This window comes from Pseudomyrmex gracilis, unplaced genomic scaffold, assembly GCF_002006095.1.
Source record: "Pseudomyrmex gracilis isolate BER0280 unplaced genomic scaffold, ASM200609v1 scaffold_5, whole genome shotgun sequence".
NCBI lineage: Eukaryota > Metazoa > Arthropoda > Insecta > Hymenoptera > Formicidae > Pseudomyrmex > Pseudomyrmex gracilis.
The window spans coordinates 93,025-112,748 of record NW_018020589.1 but is presented as its reverse complement, the minus strand read 5'-3'; the positions used below and the strand labels follow the sequence as shown (position 1 = coordinate 112,748).

Sequence of the window (19,724 nt, the reverse complement as noted above, 5' to 3'; positions counted from 1 at the left end):
ATTCACAATTTTTGTGTAGGTCTTTCTATTTGATACTTGTGTAATTAAATAATCGTTAAGTAATTTCATCACTTAGATTTATAATTGTGCAGAAATAAGGATGTATGTATATCCTTTATATATAGATAGTATATAAATATGTGCAAAAAAATAATTCTTTCTTTTTTTAGTTTTTTGATAGATTTAAAATAGAGAATCTGTAATTTGAGAGCAAATCTGATTGTATATTATTGAAGTGTATGCTTGTATAAAAAAAGTTCTAAACTTAATTTCACTTTGTGTTAATACTTTATACTTTTGTACATTATTCACGTTGGCTTGTGAGGTGATGAAATTGCCTCTTATCACACACATTTCATGGATATGTATTCTTACATGTACATATTCTGTCAATCTTTTTGTATTTGCATCACGTAGTGTACATTCCAGATTTAAACATAAATAGCATTTATGTATAAATTTACAATTTGATTTAATACTAAACTGCAGACGTTAAAATGTACAATTGTGGAAAAGGTTTAAAGAAAAAAATTAGATTACTTTCGATTTTAACTAAAAAAACAACAGATTACTTGTTTTTTTGGTAACTAATTTATAAAATTATCAAATACATACATACACATACACACAGACACACACAGAGAGTGATGTTTGTTTAGAAAGAGATGAAAATTTAATTAGTATCATTTGTATAATAATGTATATGACGCAGAAATGCATAATTTTATGTACAATCAGATGTTAAATGTGTGTTGTATTATGAAAGGATGAAGCTTAACTACAGCTTCAGTGTATTGTATTCATGTTTACATATTGTCAGCAATTCGCTATACATATAGCATCAATTACTAAATCAAATTTCTTTCACATATTCAGCTCGCAAAATACACAATCATTCATATTATTTGTGGATGTTTCTGACGTTCTATTTGATGTTTTAAAAATCACTGTAATGTTCAATATTACAAAAAAATAAATACTTCTTTTTTTCATTGTTCTGACTGGACTCTGTCTTTCTACAGATATTTTCCTACTATGTACAGCATTATATAATTTTGATAAACACATTCTTTACAAGATTAACTATATTAGTAAAACGAATTTTCAGATTAGTCTAAATCTGAACAGTATTTAAAGAATAATTAGTTTTTCATCATAAAACTTTGTATTTTCAGATTGTAACTATCTGTTTGAATTCCAAGTATGTAAACTAACACAAACATATACAGAAAAATAATAAAAATAAAATTCATTTATATTAAAAAGATAAGTGTGAAATTAGACAAACATTTATTCATTTTTACTTCAAAGTTGTATGTAAAGAAAGATAAGAGATATGTATATGTGAGATATAGTAGGTACATTATGTATAAAAAAATTAACTCTCACACAGTCTTGTATACACATAATATATATTATATCAAAAAAGAAATATTCGATCACGGCTTAAGATAGATATCACACATATACACACATACAGCAAGCAACGAGGCAGATTGTGTATTATTTTTGATTTGTACTTTATGTCAATTTGTGCCCATAATTGTATAGTCTCAATTTCCTTGAAGAAAGAGTAGCTAAAAATAAATTATTGTTAGCTTCAAATGAGCATAAATCCATAACAGGATCCGATACGGGAAGACCATGCAATTGTGAGCCATTCGCTGTACTCCATAATGATATATTGCTGCTTGATTCTGCATACGCTGCGACTAATGTATCATTTTCCGTATACAAGTAACACGGACGAGATAAAAGCTGTTGAGTATTTCCAGCACGCAATGTATGTATAGTGTTACAATAGATTGTGTCAAAATCTGCATTCTTTTCTAAAGTACATACTGTGTGTCTCGCCTGCAGTTGTCTGGGATTGGGACGAGATGATATAAGATAATGATTATGCTTTGCATCATAGCGCACCGAGATGAAGGGGCCTTCCAAGAGTATCTGCTTGGGTACGTACACAGCGTCTTTAACTTCGTACGCGTAACATGTATTTAAACTACACGCTACAAATCCACCTCTACTTATACCACTGTTGGGATTCGGTGGAACCATTGCCATTGATACAACCGGTGACACATCGTGACGATCGTCAACGATTCTTACAGCACCAGAAGTCTGTCTAATATCGAATTGACTAATAAGTCCATTTTGCGCGCCGGTTAGAAATATGTTTGGATTGTCACCTGACCAACAACAACTCCAAAGTGAACATTCTGTTTGGTATGTGTGTACTGTCATATTATTTTGAATGTCCATCAGCCTAGCATATTTATCGAAACCAACGCTAAGAAGAAGCGTGGGTTGCGTAGGATGAAAAGTTAGATCTCTTATAACACCAAGATGCAAGCAAACAAATTGCCGTACGTTGAAATATTCACAGTCAATTTTTCTTATACCGTATCCGTTAAACAGAGAGTTTATTGATTTTTGAGAAACAGCTAGAATTTTATACCATGGATTATAGTCTAAGACACGGCATCCATTCTCTTTGCATATCTCTATAGTTCGGTCTAAATAAAACTTTCTAGAGAGATTTAAAACATCTTGACTTTTATGTGGAATATTTTCTAATTGACTTTCTAATTCAGTGACGCGTTTCCTCATATTGTCCAACTGACTCTCGTATATTCTTTGACGAACAACGTGCTGTGATAATTCCATCTCTATATGTTTTTTCTCAGCTGATACATTTTTCAATTCTGTCTTCAATTTATCATATTCCGAAGTGTCAATTGCTGTAAGTTTTTTTGCATATAAAGTTCTAATGTGTTTCATTGAAGCTTTTGCTTTGCACTGTGGACAAGATCGATTTGCACTATTAGAATGTTGTAGCCATCTGATAATACAACTATATCCAAACAGATGTCCACAACGTAAGCAACATAAACGATGTTCTCCCGAACTAGTCCATTGCTCCATACAAATCGGACATGCTTGGTCAGAGTCTACTTCTGAGACATCAAGATTTATTTCATTTGCTGTAAATTAAAATTTTATTTGTAGTTAAATATAATTTTTTGTAAAAAGTATTTTTACAAAAAAACAATAAGAAAGTTATTATGAAATATACTTTGTTGTGAACTCTTAGCTACAATTTCATTTTTGTCATTATCTTGTACATTATCATTAGTAGGATCTTGTGCATTATCATTGTTAGAACCTTCTGGTGTTCCATGATCATGCTGTAAAATCATATTGTGTTCAACTTCTCCAGCTTGATCTTCTATTTGCATTGTATTTTCATCTATAACAGTTTTGTATATTTTGTGAATTTAAAAACTGTTGTGTTACAAAATTAAGCAAATCAAATATTTTTAATTAGAAAAAGTCATGTGTTATCTTTCTGTATAAAAACTCGATACAATATATGTAATTTTATATATAAAAAGTATATTATATATACACATATATGATAGTATGTTATATGTAAACAATAAATATACAAAATATACACAACAAATTTAGTTGTACTCACTGTTATCCATAACCTCTTTATCTTGTAGTTAATCTTATATCAATGATATTAAATTAATAGATCGATTAAACAGCATTTAAATAATCAAACTAATGTTTAATCGAACAATTTAACATATTAATTTATTTTTTTAAAAAAAGAACAAATCAACAGTAGAAGATACTCAGCGGTGTCTTTTTCTTCGCAACTGCTACCATCTGACGTATCATCCATAAAAATGACAAATACGACAACTCTATCGGTAACCATTGGTTACTGGGACGGGATGTTTTTTTTTTTTTATAGTTTTATGAAATATTTAATATTTTATTAAATACGTTTGTGTATTTAGTTATATAAATTAGATATATGTATGTATGTATGTATATATGTAATATCAGAGAGAAGAATGAGAGCGGTCACGGCCGTAAGAAAATGTGTAATCGCTTTTCGCGGACATGGTTCTATTCCGTGCTATGAGAACACCGACGTGGTGGGGATACGCATACAAGCGAGAACCGCCGAATACGAAATTGCCAAATGCATAAGTATAAACAGAAGTATTGAAATCCTATAGTTGAACCTTACTAAGTTCCGGCATAAGTTAACGGTTATTGCTCGCATAAACAAGGCCTTACACATTTTCTTATGACCGTGACCGCTCTCATTCTTCTATCTGGAAATATATGTAAGGATATTTACTATAATACAAGAGTTTCTTGTTTTTTAAAAAACATGATAAAAAAAGAAATCTTGTCGATAATATTCAGATAATAAAAAAAAAAAAGCGCGGTACTATTTATTCACAAACATAACTTATTGAAAAATAATTGACGTACGCTTCATCAGAAAGACAACTTTGAAATTTTACAATATAGCACATACACGATCATATATTTGATATAAATGTGACAGTGTGTATGACATCGTGTGTAAAACTTACTCTCTTTTTTTTATATTATAACGTATATATACAAATCTTTGCTTGTTGCGAAGATTGCACACAAAAAGTCTTTTTTTATTATATATACTCAAATTGTATTTGTAACTTCGTCAGAAGAAATATCAACATTTTGTAGGTTATTCGCATAAATCATTATATATTTCATCGATTAAATCGGTGTCAAATCGAAGGTAAAAATATGAAGGTAAAATTATAACGTTTTCTAAATAAAATATTTTTTTACGTAAAATATATACACACGATATACTACATAAACACATACATGTATCATAATTAATACTGAAAAAACAGTCTTATCAGTATACAAAAAAAAAAAAAAAAAAATGTTAAAGAGTATTACATAACATGATAACACTTTTGTCAATTTCTCTTATTGCAGAAACGACGGCACGGTTGTGTGAAAAATTATTTGCCTTCACTGAAATATTCTCAAACGCACGAACGTTTTCTAGGTAAAACAAGAAACACTGATGATTCAAAAGTTCGAAATTCGAAACGAAGCTACACTAAGCTTCAACAAAAAAATAAAAATTGCAACGACGCGCCGTATTTAAAAAAAGACGCGTTTTATTTCCTGGAATCGCTCTTCGACTTGAAGAAAACTTTAAATTTAAAGAATGTATACTCTTTAGCATTTAATTATCACAAAGAAAAATCGATTGAAACGTTGAATACTACAAAATCAGAACCTGTTGTGGAAACGTTATTTCTGCAATCTTTCTCGCCACGAACGGATCTCGAACCGCCCGAACCACCAGTATGCTTTTATAAATCCTAAGATCCGTCTTCCTTTCTTCATTTTATCTACCGTGAAAAAAACAATAACAAAAGGATAAGCTACTTTTGATTGAAAGTACGATAAATACAAGGATACTCTAACTGTTTCAGTTCGATGAATGTTCAAACAAAAATAAAGAGAGGACAAGAAACAAAATAGAAACGAGCGAAGTACTTGAGATAAAAATATCAGATTCTGTGCAAGAATTACAAAAAAATAATTTAACACAGAATCAACAAAGTTTCTCAAGGTAATAAGTTTATTTCATGGCATGTATTTCGTGTTTACATTGTATTGTAAACATATGTAAATATATATCTGTATATATATAATATATAAATATAAAACATATATAATACAAAAATTGAAATAATAATTTTATATACATATGTAGAAATATGACTGACAACAAAGAAAAAATTCTGGAAATACAAGAAGAGAAATCGGAAGAACAAGAAAATGAATCAAAATCTGAAAGTGTCATAACGACACCAGTAAAAGATGCTGCGGAAGCAGCAGCCGAGATAACTGAAGATGTCTATAAAGACAAGGAAGATAAAATCGAAGATAAAGCCGAGAGTGATTTTCAAGGTACATCTTTGTCTTCTGTCTTATCAGATGTTATAAAAGATATATATAGTTTTGTTTAATATTTTTTGTAATAAAAAATGTATCTCTTTTGTAATGAACAATATATCTCTAATTATGTTTTAAAATTATTACATTAAAATTATAATTTATTAAAATTTAAATTATAGATGAAGAAATACCAGAAGAACCAGAAATTCTTTTCACTGATAAAGCAATCGAAGAATTAAAAAAAATAGATAAGATGTGCATTACACTGGCTGATGAAATTCAAGAATTAAAGAACGAAATAGTAGAATTCTCAGAGGTAATATTTTACTGTTATATTGATTACCGTTACTAAATTCCTACAAATATTACATATCATTATTAAGAAACAAAATAATTTAATCTTTTTTAATTTATAGAAGCCTGAATTAACAAAACATGACGGATTTATGATTCTAGAAAAACAAACTCTTTTTATGCTCAAACTCGAAGAACTTGATGGCTTGACGCAAATGTTGCATGAGGTATTAGAGAAATATTTATTCGATATACGCAATTCTGCATATTGTATTAACAAAATAAAGAAACAGCTATATTTGTTAAAATAACATGCAACAAATATATTTTAGACGCGTCAAGAAATGCTTAGAGAAATGGAAAATTTAAAATTAGATATTGTAGAAAAAAAAGAAGACGTTGAGAAAGAAGAAAGAGATATAGAACCGTTCCAAAAACTTTTAGAGGAAGATATTCCACGAGTGGAATATCCCGAAAATAAGTAAATTTTTAAAGTTAATTTGTAAAAATATTTTCAATTAATAAAGTCCAAATTATTTGAAATTTTGTATTCTTTACGTACCTCTAACAATTAGACTTCCAAGAGTAATTGTCTGCGGCTACACAGAAACTGATCTGCCAAAAATTGTGTTAGCAAATAATGAACAAAAAGAAAGAGAAAAATGTTTAGAAAAGTTAACTGATAAATTAACAGAATCGTTAACGATGCAAGAAAAACTGGTTGAAGAAAATGTGCAACTCGAAGGTGGCAAGTGAGCTTTTTTTGTATATTATACATTCTTGTATATTATACATTCTACTTGCTAAAAAAAAATACGTATAATTTTATAGAAAGAGAAAATTTATATATAAATTTTTATATGCAAAAAATCATGATGTATATACAAGGATGACAACACATGATTAAGTTTAATTGTATATTTGTTTTGTAAATTTTCACTCACAGATCTCCGAAATAGAAAAAAATAGGAAATAAATTTATTTATAATTTTATTTATAGAAAACAAAACAAAATTAATCGAGTTTTTTCGAAAACATTCAAAATATATTTTTAGTTCATATTATGGCTATGTTCCGTTATTCACTGCCAGAAATCTATAGCACATGTGACGTGAAGTATAGGTTTTTAGTACTGGCAGTGAATATCGGAACGCAATCTATACATATTATATATTATATAATAGTAGAATATCGAATAAATACTAAAAATTATACGGTTTCCTCGACAACAGTTTGACGATATTTTCAGACGTGAAAACATGTCATATGTCATATGTCATCCATAAATAATTTGATCTTATGTCGTCTCGTAGCAATGAATTAAGCGTATGTTTAAACGTTGGTAATTTCGGTCTTGAAACATGCAGATATATATTTTAAACGTTTTTCTGTCTCATTAGAATTTAGTATCAAACAAACAAAAAATCTAAATTGTACAAAACAATCTTGTTAAAATAGATACAAGCTAGAACAAGCTTTATTAGAGAAAGATACGGCCGTTGAAAGTTTGCAGAAGAAGGTATGTGACTTGCAAACAGAAGTGCGCATAATTGTCAAAGAAAATAAAGTTTTGAAACAAACTGTGGCTAGTTTGAATCAGCGAGCAAGTAAATCTACTTGCTCTTACACCTGTCCGGGTGTCATTTCATCTTGTCCGTCAACACCGTTGACATCACCGCGTCTGTATGTCAGCGCGCAGCCTCGGGACGAACGCCAATGTCCTCAGTCACAGATTGCTGGTACTTCGTCACCACCAAAAACTGTATACTGTAAGATAATGGTATACTAACACACGTAATTTATTGTTAGAGCAAAATTAACAAAAAAAATTCTGTATATTTTTGTTGAAAAAAATACTTGACAATAATATATATATATATATATATATCGCGGTTTCCTATTTCTTTAATTTTACAGGCTCCCCGCGACTTACAGGAGGTGGATCGAAAACAGAAGATCAACGTAACATAGACGACAACACTTCAGAAAATAAAGAAATGTATTCCCGAAGTCCAGTCGTTGTTAAGCCTATGATTTCCGAAGGAATATGTCCTGCGGAATTGGAAGATAAACTCGTTTCTTGCAGCACGAGTACTAAACAGTTGGTAAGTTTTATTTTTAAGATTCTTTATATATGTGTATAAATATTACATATTATAAAAAAGTTTAAATAACTATTCTTTATTTTATATGACTTGTTCTCTCATGACTTGTTCAGAAACAACAATTAGATACTATGGAGAGTAAAGTACACACCATGCAGATGGAATTAGCGAACGTACAACGGGAGCGACAGCAACTGCACCAACAACGTAAATTGCTTAAATGCACAGGACCTTGTGCACCTTGCACTTGTTGCCCTCCGTCTTCGACAATTACACCAGGGCTTCCTGTAACGTCTATTTCGTCGAAAGTGCCTGTACCAGCGGGAGCTATTCAGGTAAATTTGTCCGTTTGTACTGGTACAAAATCCGTTACTTTTCTCTGTATTTAAATGACTAATTTTAGTTATAAGTCGCGCGATATTTTAATTTACTCTTCTCATCCCGATATACAAATTTAATAAAATAAAATTTACCACTTATATGTAGGTTACAGCTCCGATCGGTTCCAATTCTTTTACAAACGGGACTATGGTAAGGATAGAATAGAAAATAAAATTGGGTTCACACGTTATGAATAATCACGTAAATATATTTGCTATAAAGGGTCCTTCAATTCAGCAACAATTAAGCGATCTTCGCGAACAGTATGCTCGACTTCAAGATGATTACAAGAGCAAATTGTGCGAAGTATCGTGCATGCGAACAGAAGCGGAAAAGTTGAAACAGGAGTCACGCGACGCGAATGAAGAGAAAGAACGAATGGAGATAAAATTGATAGATGCTCAAGAACGATTAAAGCTACTAGAAACTGAGAAGAACAAATATGAAGGTATTTTTTTCTCTATATTACAATACAAATGTTTTGAAGAATGATTAACACGTGTAAAATAATGTATAAAAAAAAAATAATCAATTTTGAGACAGGTCTTAAGGAACAACTAATTGAACAGGAACAGGCTTTAATTGTAGCAAAACAACGTTTCCGAGAATCACAAGATGAGCTAGAAGAACTTCGTTCTTTGATTCAAGACCAAGCTGCACAATTGGAGAGCTATCGCAATAAATACTTGCAAGTTTGTATTGTTATTTTGCTATTTACAAATGTTTGTGTGTTCGATTTATTTATTTTCAAGGATGTAAAAGCGATATGGAAATAAATTCTAGGCTCAAGAACAAGTTGAAGAACAGCGGAGACAGCTAGATCTTATGGAAATGGATAATGCGCGAATGAACGAGAATGTTACTTTGGAGATTGGACGTGTTAAAGTATTATCGCACAATATTATTACAATTTTTTTTCAAATTATATCTTTATTATATATATATATATATATACACGCGTGCACGCGTTAACGATGCAAACAGAATCAGTTCCAAGAGAAATTAGCCGAACTTGCGCCATTGCCCGATATGTTGAAACAAATGCAAATGAAGATGCAAGAGGCGCAGCAGATGCGCTTAGTTGCCGAGAGGAACTGTGAGGATTTGTCACGGGAATTATTGGGGTGTAAAGACCAAATTCAAAGCTTACAAAATGAATTAGACGTGTTGCGTACTGAACATCTGACGTTTCAGGTTGTAATTGATAAGTTTTCTTTTTTTTTTTTAATAAACTTCCTTATCTTTAAGAGAGCTGATTGTGACTTTATGTAGAATGAAAAGGAAAAAGGATCTACTCAAGTTGATGAAATAGAAAAAAAGTGCAGCGAATTGCGACATGAAAATGAAAGACTGAAAAACACATTGACACGAAGTGAAGAACACAGAGCGCAATTGCAAAAGAGCATTGACGAGAAAATGCACGAGAATGTGCAGTTATCCTCGATGTTGGAGCAGGTATGCGTGACATCATGACAGACATTTGTTTAGAAATATTTATGTCTTTTTTGTTTGTTTTTGTATAAGATAAGGGAAGATTCGGCTCGACAAGTAGTGAGAACGAAAGAACGATGTGAAACTATGCGAAAAACGATGCAGGGTCAGATCGCCGAGATGGAAAGACAATTGGCACAGTGCAGAGCAACTGCGAGAGCTGCTCAACGAGATAGAGATGAGGTAACGATTATGAATATGCGCGATAATAAAAAGAAAAAAATAAGAAAAACGCAAATGAAGACAGAGATATATTTATGGAATCGTTTTTTGGTAATGGCGTATAGATCCGACAAAAGATGCAAAGTCAAATAAATAACTTGAATGAAGCGTTTAAACACGCGCAAGGTCGCATAAAATCCTTGCAAGGTCACGTGAACTATCTGAAGACTTCTTACAGCAATATCTTCATCGGCCAAGGAGAGACGCCGACAACTGCTCTGGCAAGCGTTTTACCAGATGATTCGTGCGATTGTAATTATTAAAGATATATACAATTGTCTTTCAATAACGGTATATGTATTTTTGATAAAAACAACGAAATTGAAGAGTAAATTATTTGACGTCACCTTTGTATTGCGCGTGTGTATATTTCAAATATTATAATATTCTGACAAAGTTGATTGAGATAAATATTATATAGATGTATTTTTTTTTTTTTTATAATTGTCATTACATACTGACACTATCGAGATTTTTTTTTTTTTAAACATGTAAAGCTACGCGATACATAAAAAAAAATTTATACAGTGTATGACGATTATTTAATTTTTTGCGCGTATTTGTCGCAACAATATTTTGTCTATGTGAAAAAAATTACGAGATTCCATTTTATTAAACGTGTTTGTAACGAATAAAAAAAAAAAAATTAATACATATCGCCGATAGATGCATATTACTAATATACACGTCTGTATGTTTTCTTTGACTATATATATTTTATTTAATAAACCAGCTGTGTACTCTTTATCTTATAAGCAATACAATAAAACGTAGCGTATGATACTACACTGTGTGAGCCAAAGAAGAAACCAAACGACAGAAACATGATATATGTACATATGAAAAACAAAAAAAAAAAAAAAAAAAAAAAAAAATAAAATTTGTAAATTAAAGAAAAAAAAAAAAAAAAAAAAAAAAAAAAAAAGTAATATGAATAATAAGTTCTTTTAGTTTGTATCCACGGAATGAAGCATATTTAGCATATTGAGAATAGCATCTGAACGAGATCGAACTCTTTCCATTTCCACTCGAAATTCTTCTAATTGCGACTCGATTCGCTGTGCGTAAGCACGGCAACATCTGTAAACAAACACAAAACATTCTCTCAACATAGTTTCTCAAAAAAAAAAAAAATGTATACATGTATACACACACACGTTTTTTGAAAATATTTGAAAACATACCTTCCGACAGGATGTCTCGGATTCGAGCATGACTGTTCGGCAGACGCACATGGCGTAAGCTTGATTTGTGAACTGCAACCTGGTGAAGATTCCTTTTTGTATATACAACTTTTGCTAGTGCTATTAGAATTGCAGCAGTCTCGCAAAAGATCCATCAGAATTCCTCGTACCCTTTTTCCGGTCAATCTTCGTCGTCTTGTCTAAAAACGAGTCACGTGTAATCAAGTATAAGTGTCACATAAATTTATATATTTCTGCTAATAATAAGTAAAACTCTTTGATGTTCACCTCTGGCGTCTCATTACATTTTCCTATCAATGGCTCGTTTTCACACATAGGAGTAAGATACTTGGATCCCCCGCTCTCTGGCTCACACGTACATACGTGATTATTACGACATTTGTGACTTTCTTGACAATTATCTTCGTGATTATGTAAATGACGTACTGCATGACACCTACGTGTAGATTTGCCGTCTTCTTCCGCATTAACGCTGTTTTCACATAAATGCTTGTTAGATTCTACGGATTTTGAAAAACCTCGCTCTTTGCTATTCAGTTTTTCTTTGCTACAATCACAATTGTTTTGGAACTTCGGTTTTTCTGTGTATAACGAACAACTATGCTCTAACGTGTCTGCGTCATGAATACAACAAGAATGTAACTTTTCTTGATGTGTTTCTTTGTAACGTGGACATTCTCTGTGATGTTTTGACGAATCACAGTCTTCACAAGAAGAAACGCACGAACTATACATGTCGGCTGTGTTTCCCTTCTCAGTCGAACATGATGGTTTTGTGTTGAATGATGATGTATGTATACATGAAAAATTAGACGCAACTGAAGACAATTCAAATTTCGGAGGAATTTTTGGTTTTTGACTCGTCGAGCATACTAAATTGCTACCGTTGAATCTGATATATGGCGTTCTTGGCAAATCATGGTTTTTATCATCTTTCGCTGCAGCAGATGCTTCTGTTTCACTTCCAAATTCAGCTGTGGAGTTTTGACTGATCTGAAAAAACACGTTTTTAACATTTTTTTAAGATAAAATTCTACAAATGTATAAAAATTTTGTTAATTTTTTTAAAGTCACTTACCTCTTTGCCCCAAATATTAATAGTTCCGTTTACTTCGGACATCCTTACTTCTATATTGCCAAGTAAATATGGACCGCACTCTCGAATACGTCCTTTTTCGTTATCACTCTTGTCGTCTTTAGGCTCTTCCGCTAGGATTAGAAAACTGCGATCTTTTTTATTTTCATTCTCCTGATACACATAGCATTTCACATTGTCCTCCGGATAACAATCATCATTTTCTGTTTCATTATTTGCACTGAGTTTTAAGTGACTTGTGTTAAGATTGGAAGAAGTTTCTTGTGATTTTACTTTGTCATTTGCCGAATCAGACGAATATTTGAATTGTGACTTTCCATTAGATGTTTCATTCTCACTGGAACGTGATTCTACAGAAACATTTAAAGATTTAAGAATGTCTGTAACCTTTCTTTTTTTCGAACTAGAAGGTCGAGCTTGACAACCACTATCTTCATTTTGCGTCTCCATTTCTGAGCTTTCATTTAATCTCCTTTTTGAATTTTGTATTCTAGGACTTTCTGATTGCGGTTTTCCTTGTGTGATATTTGAGAGTGTTTTTAAAATTCTTGATGAAGTAATAAATGCATGAGACAAGGAAGGCGACAGTGTTTTTGATATAGGATCGGTCAGCAGCATGCTATCGTCAGAATGTGACACTTTAACTGCTTCAGGTGGTTTCATGGATATTGACAAAGTTCCTGAACTGTCGCTCCATTGCTCTATAGAACTCAGTGTTGAACCAATACTGTTCTTCAACATCTTATTGTGTTTTATCTGTGCGGATTCTACCTTATTCTGATCTTCTTTGTTAGGTACGCAATTAGTAATATCTGTTTGAATTGATGCAACTTTCTGTTCTGGAAGTTTATTTTTCTCACGTTCATTTGCCAAAGATGTTCTCAGCCCTTCCATCTCTTGTTTCAATTTTATATTTTCTTCAAGTTGTCTTTTGTATGCTTCAAGCAAATTATTATATTGCGCAGTTTTCATATCCAACTTTTCTCTTAATTCAACCGCTAAGATGTGCGAAGGTATTTTATTAAATCCTTCATTTTTATCAAAATTTGCTTGCTCAATATTGTTTTTTACTTCATCACCCATTGCTCTGATGCTTTTAATATTTTCAATTTTTATGGGACAAGATGTATCATTGTCTATAGTAACTTCCATTGGCTCTGCATTATTGTAAGTCTCAGATTGAGCCTGTTCTTGTTCACTTGCGCGTACACTTTTATTTACATCTATTTTAGTGGAATGAGGATTACGCATGTAATCTTGATAAGTTACCGCACGCAAATTGCAAAATAGTGTCGACATGTCTTGATGACCATTTTGTTGAACGGTCACATTTGCGAACGATATTGGAGTTCGTCTATCGTGAATATTATACTCTTTGTCATCAACTCCATTCTGTTTCTGAGTTTTGTTATCATCAGTATTCAAGGGATCTTTTTCACTCTGTGCCGCATCAAAAGCTACATTTATTTGGACCTCGTCTTGTGTAGATTCCTCATGTATTGATGGCAAACCATTCTTATTATCTTGACCGTTTAATATAGTGGCATTATAAGGTGGCGTATCTCTGTCACAGGCTTCCTCAATCTCCAACTGCTTGATCGCTCTTTCAGCATAATCCTTTATTATTTTGTTTGGGGTCTTTGATTTTTCTGCTTCATTAATTTTGCGATTTGTATTGTTTTGATTCCGGACTACATCTTCCTGATATTGTTTTTGCTTGTCCGAAGAACGTCTTAGTTCCTTTATGTTTTTAATGTATCGCCTGACTGGACTTTCTACATGTTGATATTTTGCCGGCCCTGGCTTTCTGTGCACCATGGAATACATCATAGCATTTTGTGGAATGTTTAGGTAGTCTGGCCTTAAATGCGAGTTTTTGGGATGTCCTGCATACATATTATTCATACACACACTTAAATCTTGAAGAGAAAGACTCTTTTCCTTATCATTATTTTTTATTCTTTTATTGAATAGAAAGTCGTCAGACATTCTATCAGAATTACTCAAATCAATATTGTTACCATCATTATAATTATGTCTAAGACCTTCTTCTTCATCTTCCTCATCATCTTCTTCCTCCTCATCATCTTCCTCCTCCTCATCATCAAATGCTTCTTCATCCATCAAATGCTTCATGTTCAATTCATTTAGATGTTGCTCTGAACCAAATTCATTGTCAAGTTCTAGATTCCCCATATCTACAAATATAATGCATAATAAATTATTTTCATGAATTTGATATAAAATACAAAACATTTAATCATACAAGTGTGCAAGAATATTAGTTACTTGCTTGAAATAAAACAAAGAACTAGTATTATTTTTAAATTTGTATACCTCCTTGTATTACCTTACCTTCACCACTATCCTCATCTTCGTCTTCATGATCGGTGTCGTTCTCTTCTTCAGAAGAGACAGCTATTACACTTCTACCTTCCTCACTAGGAGCAGGGCTTGGACTATGGTTCTCCTGCATTTCTTGAGACAGATTCTCTTGCTGCTTCGCATTAACGACGTCTGAATCGTTGGGTCTTGAAGTGCTAGACACACTGATATACGTCGGCATCTCCTCGTCTTCCAGCAGAGCCAAGTCCGTCTGATTCATCATCAATTTAATTTCGCTCTTGATCGAATCGTTCGGTAAATCTTCTACTGTTTTCGTCTCCGTCTCGGTATCGTCGGCCGAGTGTTCGTTTGTCTCCGACATCGTCAAATAGTACAAGACTGTTGGGAATCAACAGAAATACACGTAATTTGCTTTGTAATAACGCAATTTAATCCACGTTATTGTTCACGCGGCGATCACATCGGTAATTTATACTTCAGATATATGTTCGCCGACCCGGCAAAAATGTAAAAGTGGCGCGCGAAGAGAAAACACTCTTTTATCAGCCGCCATTATGAAACACACAAGTCTACGGCAAAATAAATTCTTTCACAACATTGTAGCGCGAAAATATTATTTCCAACAAATTATATACTTCACATGCCGCAAATAAATCGCGTTTTCACTTACAGCGACGCGACGCGAACCATCGGCGCGAAATAAATCGTGTGCATCAAACTCTATCAACACCTAGTATCCTCGCAAGTTTAATGACCTGCACGCCACACAGGGCTGTATGTACATACGACGTGGACGTCGAAATAATTGTGCTGCATTTTGTGCGTGTAAAAACTCAGATCGAAAACAGTCTGATGATAAAATCACACGTGAAAGCGAACATCGTCGTCATTCGACAAAATGACAGTTTTAACTCTCCGAGATAGAGAGAAGTACGTGTTTACTTTTACACAACGCGTACAAAACACCACCATTGCCCAAGTTCCGAAGCAATGTACTTTCGCGCATGCGCACACGTTGACGAATTTCACAAGAGATACGCATATACATTGCATACGATTACGTTCACGTTTTAATTTTATTATGGATGTTTTTCATCATTTTGTTATTGGAAAAAAAAAAATTGATCCGCTCTCGTCGACAATCAATCGAACATTTCTACAACCGTACCGTTCTTTCACGTTTCTCTAAGAAATTTAAAACGCACGGACCATGGACCACTTCAGTCGTGTTATCTGCGACGACATTATCCGGCACGTCGCAGGTATAAGCGCCGGTAGCGGCTGCGTTCAGAAAAACCAAAATTGCGCAGCTGCTTCTCTTCGGTGTGTCAACGGCAAGTGTGTTAGCGACTGATTATAAATTAACTATCTTTTTTTTCTTTTTTAGGTATTGTCAAACAAAACAAAAAACGCAACTTAACAAACCTTGAGCGGATTGATGAGCGAGGTGATCAATCAACTTCGTCGCGATTGCTACCTCATTCGAAAATGCAACTCACAACCAGCATTGATCGCTTTGCTTACTTTTCCCCCCAAGTCGCGCCGCGTCCTCCGGGGTGTAACCGCCGCGCCTGTTCTAAAACTTCTAAACAACGTTTTTCGTGAAAAGTACTCTCACCCGCGGATCGTTTAGTTTAGTCAGCGCTCGGGTGAGAACATCTGCTCAAAAAGTTGCAGCAACAATTGTTACTTTCCGAACGCGGCTCCGCCACTGTCGACTTGGAAACGCGTTCAATTGTGAATGCGCGCGGAAATCCAATTGTACAAACCAGAAAAGTTCGATTCGATTTTACACACACGTCGCGCGTGTGTGCGCGATCAACTATGACGAGTTCGAGGGTAGAATCTGACTTGCCCGTCACCATCGAGTTCGGGTAAGTTCGAAAAAGTAATACGAAAAGAGAAATATCATGCGCAAAGAGTCACACATCTATCCGAAAAGGCAAAAGACGATAAATCATCATCGCGAACGTACGTATGTTTGCAGGGGTGGGGCGGAATTATTGTTCAACAATAAGAAAAGACACGAGGTGAACTTACCTGGTGAGAAATGTAAGTGTAAATTTGTGTTTTTGTAAATTTAATTTGTATCTCGTTGTTTCTCCGGCTGATGTGTCGGGCAAAATTCTTCAGGGACCTTGAAGCAACTGCTGGTCTGGCTACGAGATAACCTCCTAACCGAGCGACCGGAGCTCTTCATGCAAGGCGACACGGTGTAAGTCCCTTTTTCCCGGTTGTATTTTTTGCGATCACGTAATCACGCTTGAACAGAGCGGCTAAGTTGAAAAACAGAAGAAGATCACAACGAATTGTTGCACAGACAAAATTGACACCTTGGTCGCGCACGGTATCGCTTGGCATAAGTGAACACTTCGTGTTGTAAACGCATATTCGTGTCAATCGTGTGTTATTTAATAAAATGGCGACAGAATCCGTTGCGTTTCTATTGACTGATCGACAGATGGCGGCATTGGTTCTACCACGATGGCAACTCTAATAAAAAGCTGTTGTGCGCGTTTGCTCGCGCGAGTGTGTTGTTACCGTTGCGATCGCGGTACATAGAATCTTACTTGTGTTTGTTAATATTTTTTTTTAATTCAGATAATTTGTTTTCGTTAAGGAGACCGGGTATACTGGTTCTGGTGAACGACGCCGACTGGGAATTGCTAGTGAGTATATTGCGATATAAAAATTTAAAACGTAATAATAATAAAAAAAGAGAAGCGAAGAAAGGCCCGATCGCACAAGCGATATCATTTCGTTCTATGTGTGTGTCATCATATCTTTTTCTGATATTTCGGACGTTGTAACAATTTTGTGATAAAAAAAGATCGGAAAACTTAATTACAAATCGAAAAACTTTCAAGTATCCGCTAGTTTTTGCCTTCACGACAAATCGTAAAAATAATAGAATAACGTATATAACAAGGTGGAATAAAAATTGATTCTTATATATATATATATATATATATATGTGACATGTACGAGTGTCGAAAAATGATCCGCGTGTGCGAAAAGAAAACAAAACGACGCAACCGATGACATCTCTCCGTCGCGCTGTATTCTTTTTTCGCCCCGACCCCACAATAGATAGGTAGGTGACGCACGGCTGTTTCTGGCGTCTGACAAACGGAATACCCCGTGACCGGTTTTTACAAACGGCATAATCGGCCACACCGCTACTACTACATTCGATGGCGCTTTACGCGGTGAATAGGGCGCGGGATAACGGAGGGACTTCCCGAACGTTGAAAGGGCGCAAATGACCTCGGTTTGCCACACCCACAGGGAGAATTATCATTTTAAATTTGTAAATGTATACGCCGCGGCTATTAGGAGGCGAAATGCGCGTTCCTCTCTCTCTCTTTTTTTCTCCCTCTCTCTCTCTCTCTCTCTGTCTCACACCAGGATACCGCTCGAAGATGCTGCAGCGTCAGGGAAGAAAAGATGATAGCTCCGGCCATTATTATGATAATACCGCCGCTTCTCCGTGCGCTTCGGCTTCTACGTTTCCGCATCTTTTCACTCGGCCCTTTTTTCCTCAAGAACGTACATAGTATGTACGTATACCTTTATATACGTGTATATATAATATATACATATGTATATATTGTGTATATACGTATATAAAAAATATGTATCATTCAGCTCTTCTCCTTTCTCGCTTCTCTTTTTTTTTTGTTTTTTGGTTTTTTTTTTCATCACATCATTCATTTTTTTATTTATGCAACCGTATAGTCGCACTTTGCGCGAACATTCTTGCAAAATTTTTTCTAACATTTTCAAGATTTTCGATCTCCGAATGTCGATGTAATGAATACGTTTGCTATCGATAAGAGATATTTTGAAAGCATGAGCGCGAAGAAGGAAGAGAAAAATCGCCGATAAAGAAGACGTAAGTCTTTATTTGATAAGGGCACGTACACGACATCTCAGATTTGACGAACTTCTTCCTCTCGTTAAAATTCTTCGATCAGTCTTAAAGATTAAATTTTTTCTTAACGAAATTGCGAAAAGTGTCTTAATATGTTTTTCAGACGTATAAGTGGACTAGGGATCTTCGTGTGCGTTCGAAAATTTGTGTTGGAAATATTTTAGCAGATAAAAATGTCACAAGACTTTATACATAAAATTGATTATAAAATTCTTCGAGGAATGTCATTGTATCGTGTATGTGAAAAAAAAAAAAAAAAAAAAAAAAAAAAAAAAAAAAAAAAAAAAACCAAATAGTTTCCTAAAACTATTTTCCATGTGCAATTTTGCGGCAAAAGCTCTAGTCATCCTTCACGTCACTCGATTGACCAGAGAAGTTTAGAAAAATGTAATTTCAGGGTGAAGGCGATTATAAACTGTGCCCGCGAGACAAGGTGCTCTTCATCTCGACGTTGCACGGAGGATAGAAATTTCTGATATTGGACATCGACGAGGATAAGAGGACGATCTATCCAAACATCGTGAATTTTGTTTGTGATACATACATATATATCACAAAATACACATATGTACAATACATACACGAAGATCTTTATTATTTTTACATTATAGCGTTACATGCATTGTCTGCGATATGGAAAACTAAATCTTTGTTTGCAAAAAAGGCAGAATATAAAATTTATATAATTTCTTTAATTATATAAATAAATATATATAATTAAAGAAATAATATTAAAAAAGCAGAATATATAATTAAATATTATATTGCAATATTTAAAAAATATAATTTCTTATAATTTCTTCAGTTTACAATAATTTAATTCTTTATTATCTAATTATCAAATCAACTTTGAAAGTACGCCTCGGATC

At 33.6% G+C, this 19,724-nt stretch overlaps 5 protein-coding genes across 11 annotated transcripts; 3 read left to right on the top strand and 2 right to left on the bottom strand.

The window, feature by feature from the left end:
- Positions 1 to 43: 43 nt before the first annotated feature.
- LOC109857839 (E3 ubiquitin-protein ligase RFWD3-like) lies at positions 44 to 3,684 on the bottom strand. The gene is made up of 3 exons (XM_020434568.1): positions 3,482 to 3,684; positions 3,077 to 3,250; positions 44 to 2,984 (listed from the first exon to the last, which is right to left on the bottom strand). Exons 1-3 carry the CDS (start codon positions 3,489 to 3,491, stop codon positions 1,522 to 1,524), a joined length of 1,647 nt encoding a protein of 548 aa, XP_020290157.1. The 5' UTR covers positions 3,492 to 3,684; the 3' UTR covers positions 44 to 1,521.
- Positions 3,685 to 4,378: 694 nt separating this feature from the next.
- Positions 4,379 to 5,456, top strand: LOC109857785. The gene is made up of 3 exons (XM_020434478.1): positions 4,379 to 4,608; positions 4,804 to 5,181; positions 5,313 to 5,456. Exons 1-3 carry the CDS (start codon positions 4,603 to 4,605, stop codon positions 5,454 to 5,456), a joined length of 528 nt encoding a protein of 175 aa, XP_020290067.1. The 5' UTR covers positions 4,379 to 4,602.
- On the top strand, positions 5,356 to 10,702 carry LOC109857846 (early endosome antigen 1). Of its 3 annotated transcripts, none has more exons than XM_020434593.1 (17): positions 5,356 to 5,452; positions 5,597 to 5,793; positions 5,961 to 6,097; positions 6,198 to 6,302; positions 6,408 to 6,556; positions 6,651 to 6,827; positions 7,534 to 7,844; positions 7,993 to 8,180; positions 8,294 to 8,515; positions 8,667 to 8,711; positions 8,784 to 9,009; positions 9,105 to 9,253; positions 9,345 to 9,446; positions 9,546 to 9,755; positions 9,843 to 10,016; positions 10,086 to 10,235; positions 10,340 to 10,702. In XM_020434593.1, exons 2-17 carry the CDS (start codon positions 5,601 to 5,603, stop codon positions 10,535 to 10,537), a joined length of 2,736 nt encoding a protein of 911 aa, XP_020290182.1. In that variant the 5' UTR covers positions 5,356 to 5,452; positions 5,597 to 5,600; the 3' UTR covers positions 10,538 to 10,702. The 3 variants fall into 3 exon arrangements, with proteins under 3 accessions (XP_020290182.1, XP_020290171.1, XP_020290190.1); XM_020434582.1 differs by having other exon boundaries at positions 9,834 to 10,016; XM_020434601.1 differs by lacking the exons at positions 5,356 to 5,452; positions 5,597 to 5,793 and having other exon boundaries at positions 6,011 to 6,097; positions 6,238 to 6,302; positions 9,834 to 10,016.
- Positions 10,703 to 11,152: 450 nt separating this feature from the next.
- On the bottom strand, positions 11,153 to 17,520 carry LOC109857515 (MATH and LRR domain-containing protein PFE0570w-like). 4 transcript variants are annotated; one of them, XM_020433872.1, is made up of 6 exons: positions 16,962 to 17,520; positions 14,931 to 15,299; positions 12,558 to 14,773; positions 11,747 to 12,472; positions 11,459 to 11,658; positions 11,153 to 11,354 (listed from the first exon to the last, which is right to left on the bottom strand). In XM_020433872.1, exons 2-6 carry the CDS (start codon positions 15,280 to 15,282, stop codon positions 11,222 to 11,224), a joined length of 3,627 nt encoding a protein of 1,208 aa, XP_020289461.1. In that variant the 5' UTR covers positions 15,283 to 15,299; positions 16,962 to 17,520; the 3' UTR covers positions 11,153 to 11,221. The 4 variants fall into 4 exon arrangements, with proteins under 4 accessions (XP_020289461.1, XP_020289471.1, XP_020289480.1 ...); XM_020433882.1 differs by lacking the exon at positions 16,962 to 17,520 and adding an exon at positions 16,347 to 16,433; XM_020433891.1 differs by lacking the exon at positions 16,962 to 17,520 and adding an exon at positions 15,592 to 16,279.
- Positions 16,576 to 19,435, top strand: LOC109857527 (ubiquitin-related modifier 1). Of its 2 annotated transcripts, none has more exons than XM_020433915.1 (5): positions 16,576 to 16,795; positions 16,909 to 16,973; positions 17,055 to 17,136; positions 17,542 to 17,590; positions 19,253 to 19,435. In XM_020433915.1, exons 1-5 carry the CDS (start codon positions 16,746 to 16,748, stop codon positions 19,319 to 19,321), a joined length of 315 nt encoding a protein of 104 aa, XP_020289504.1. In that variant the 5' UTR covers positions 16,576 to 16,745; the 3' UTR covers positions 19,322 to 19,435. The 2 variants fall into 2 exon arrangements, with proteins under 2 accessions (XP_020289504.1, XP_020289514.1); XM_020433925.1 differs by having other exon boundaries at positions 16,714 to 16,795; positions 17,545 to 17,590.
- Positions 19,436 to 19,724: the final 289 nt, after the last annotated feature.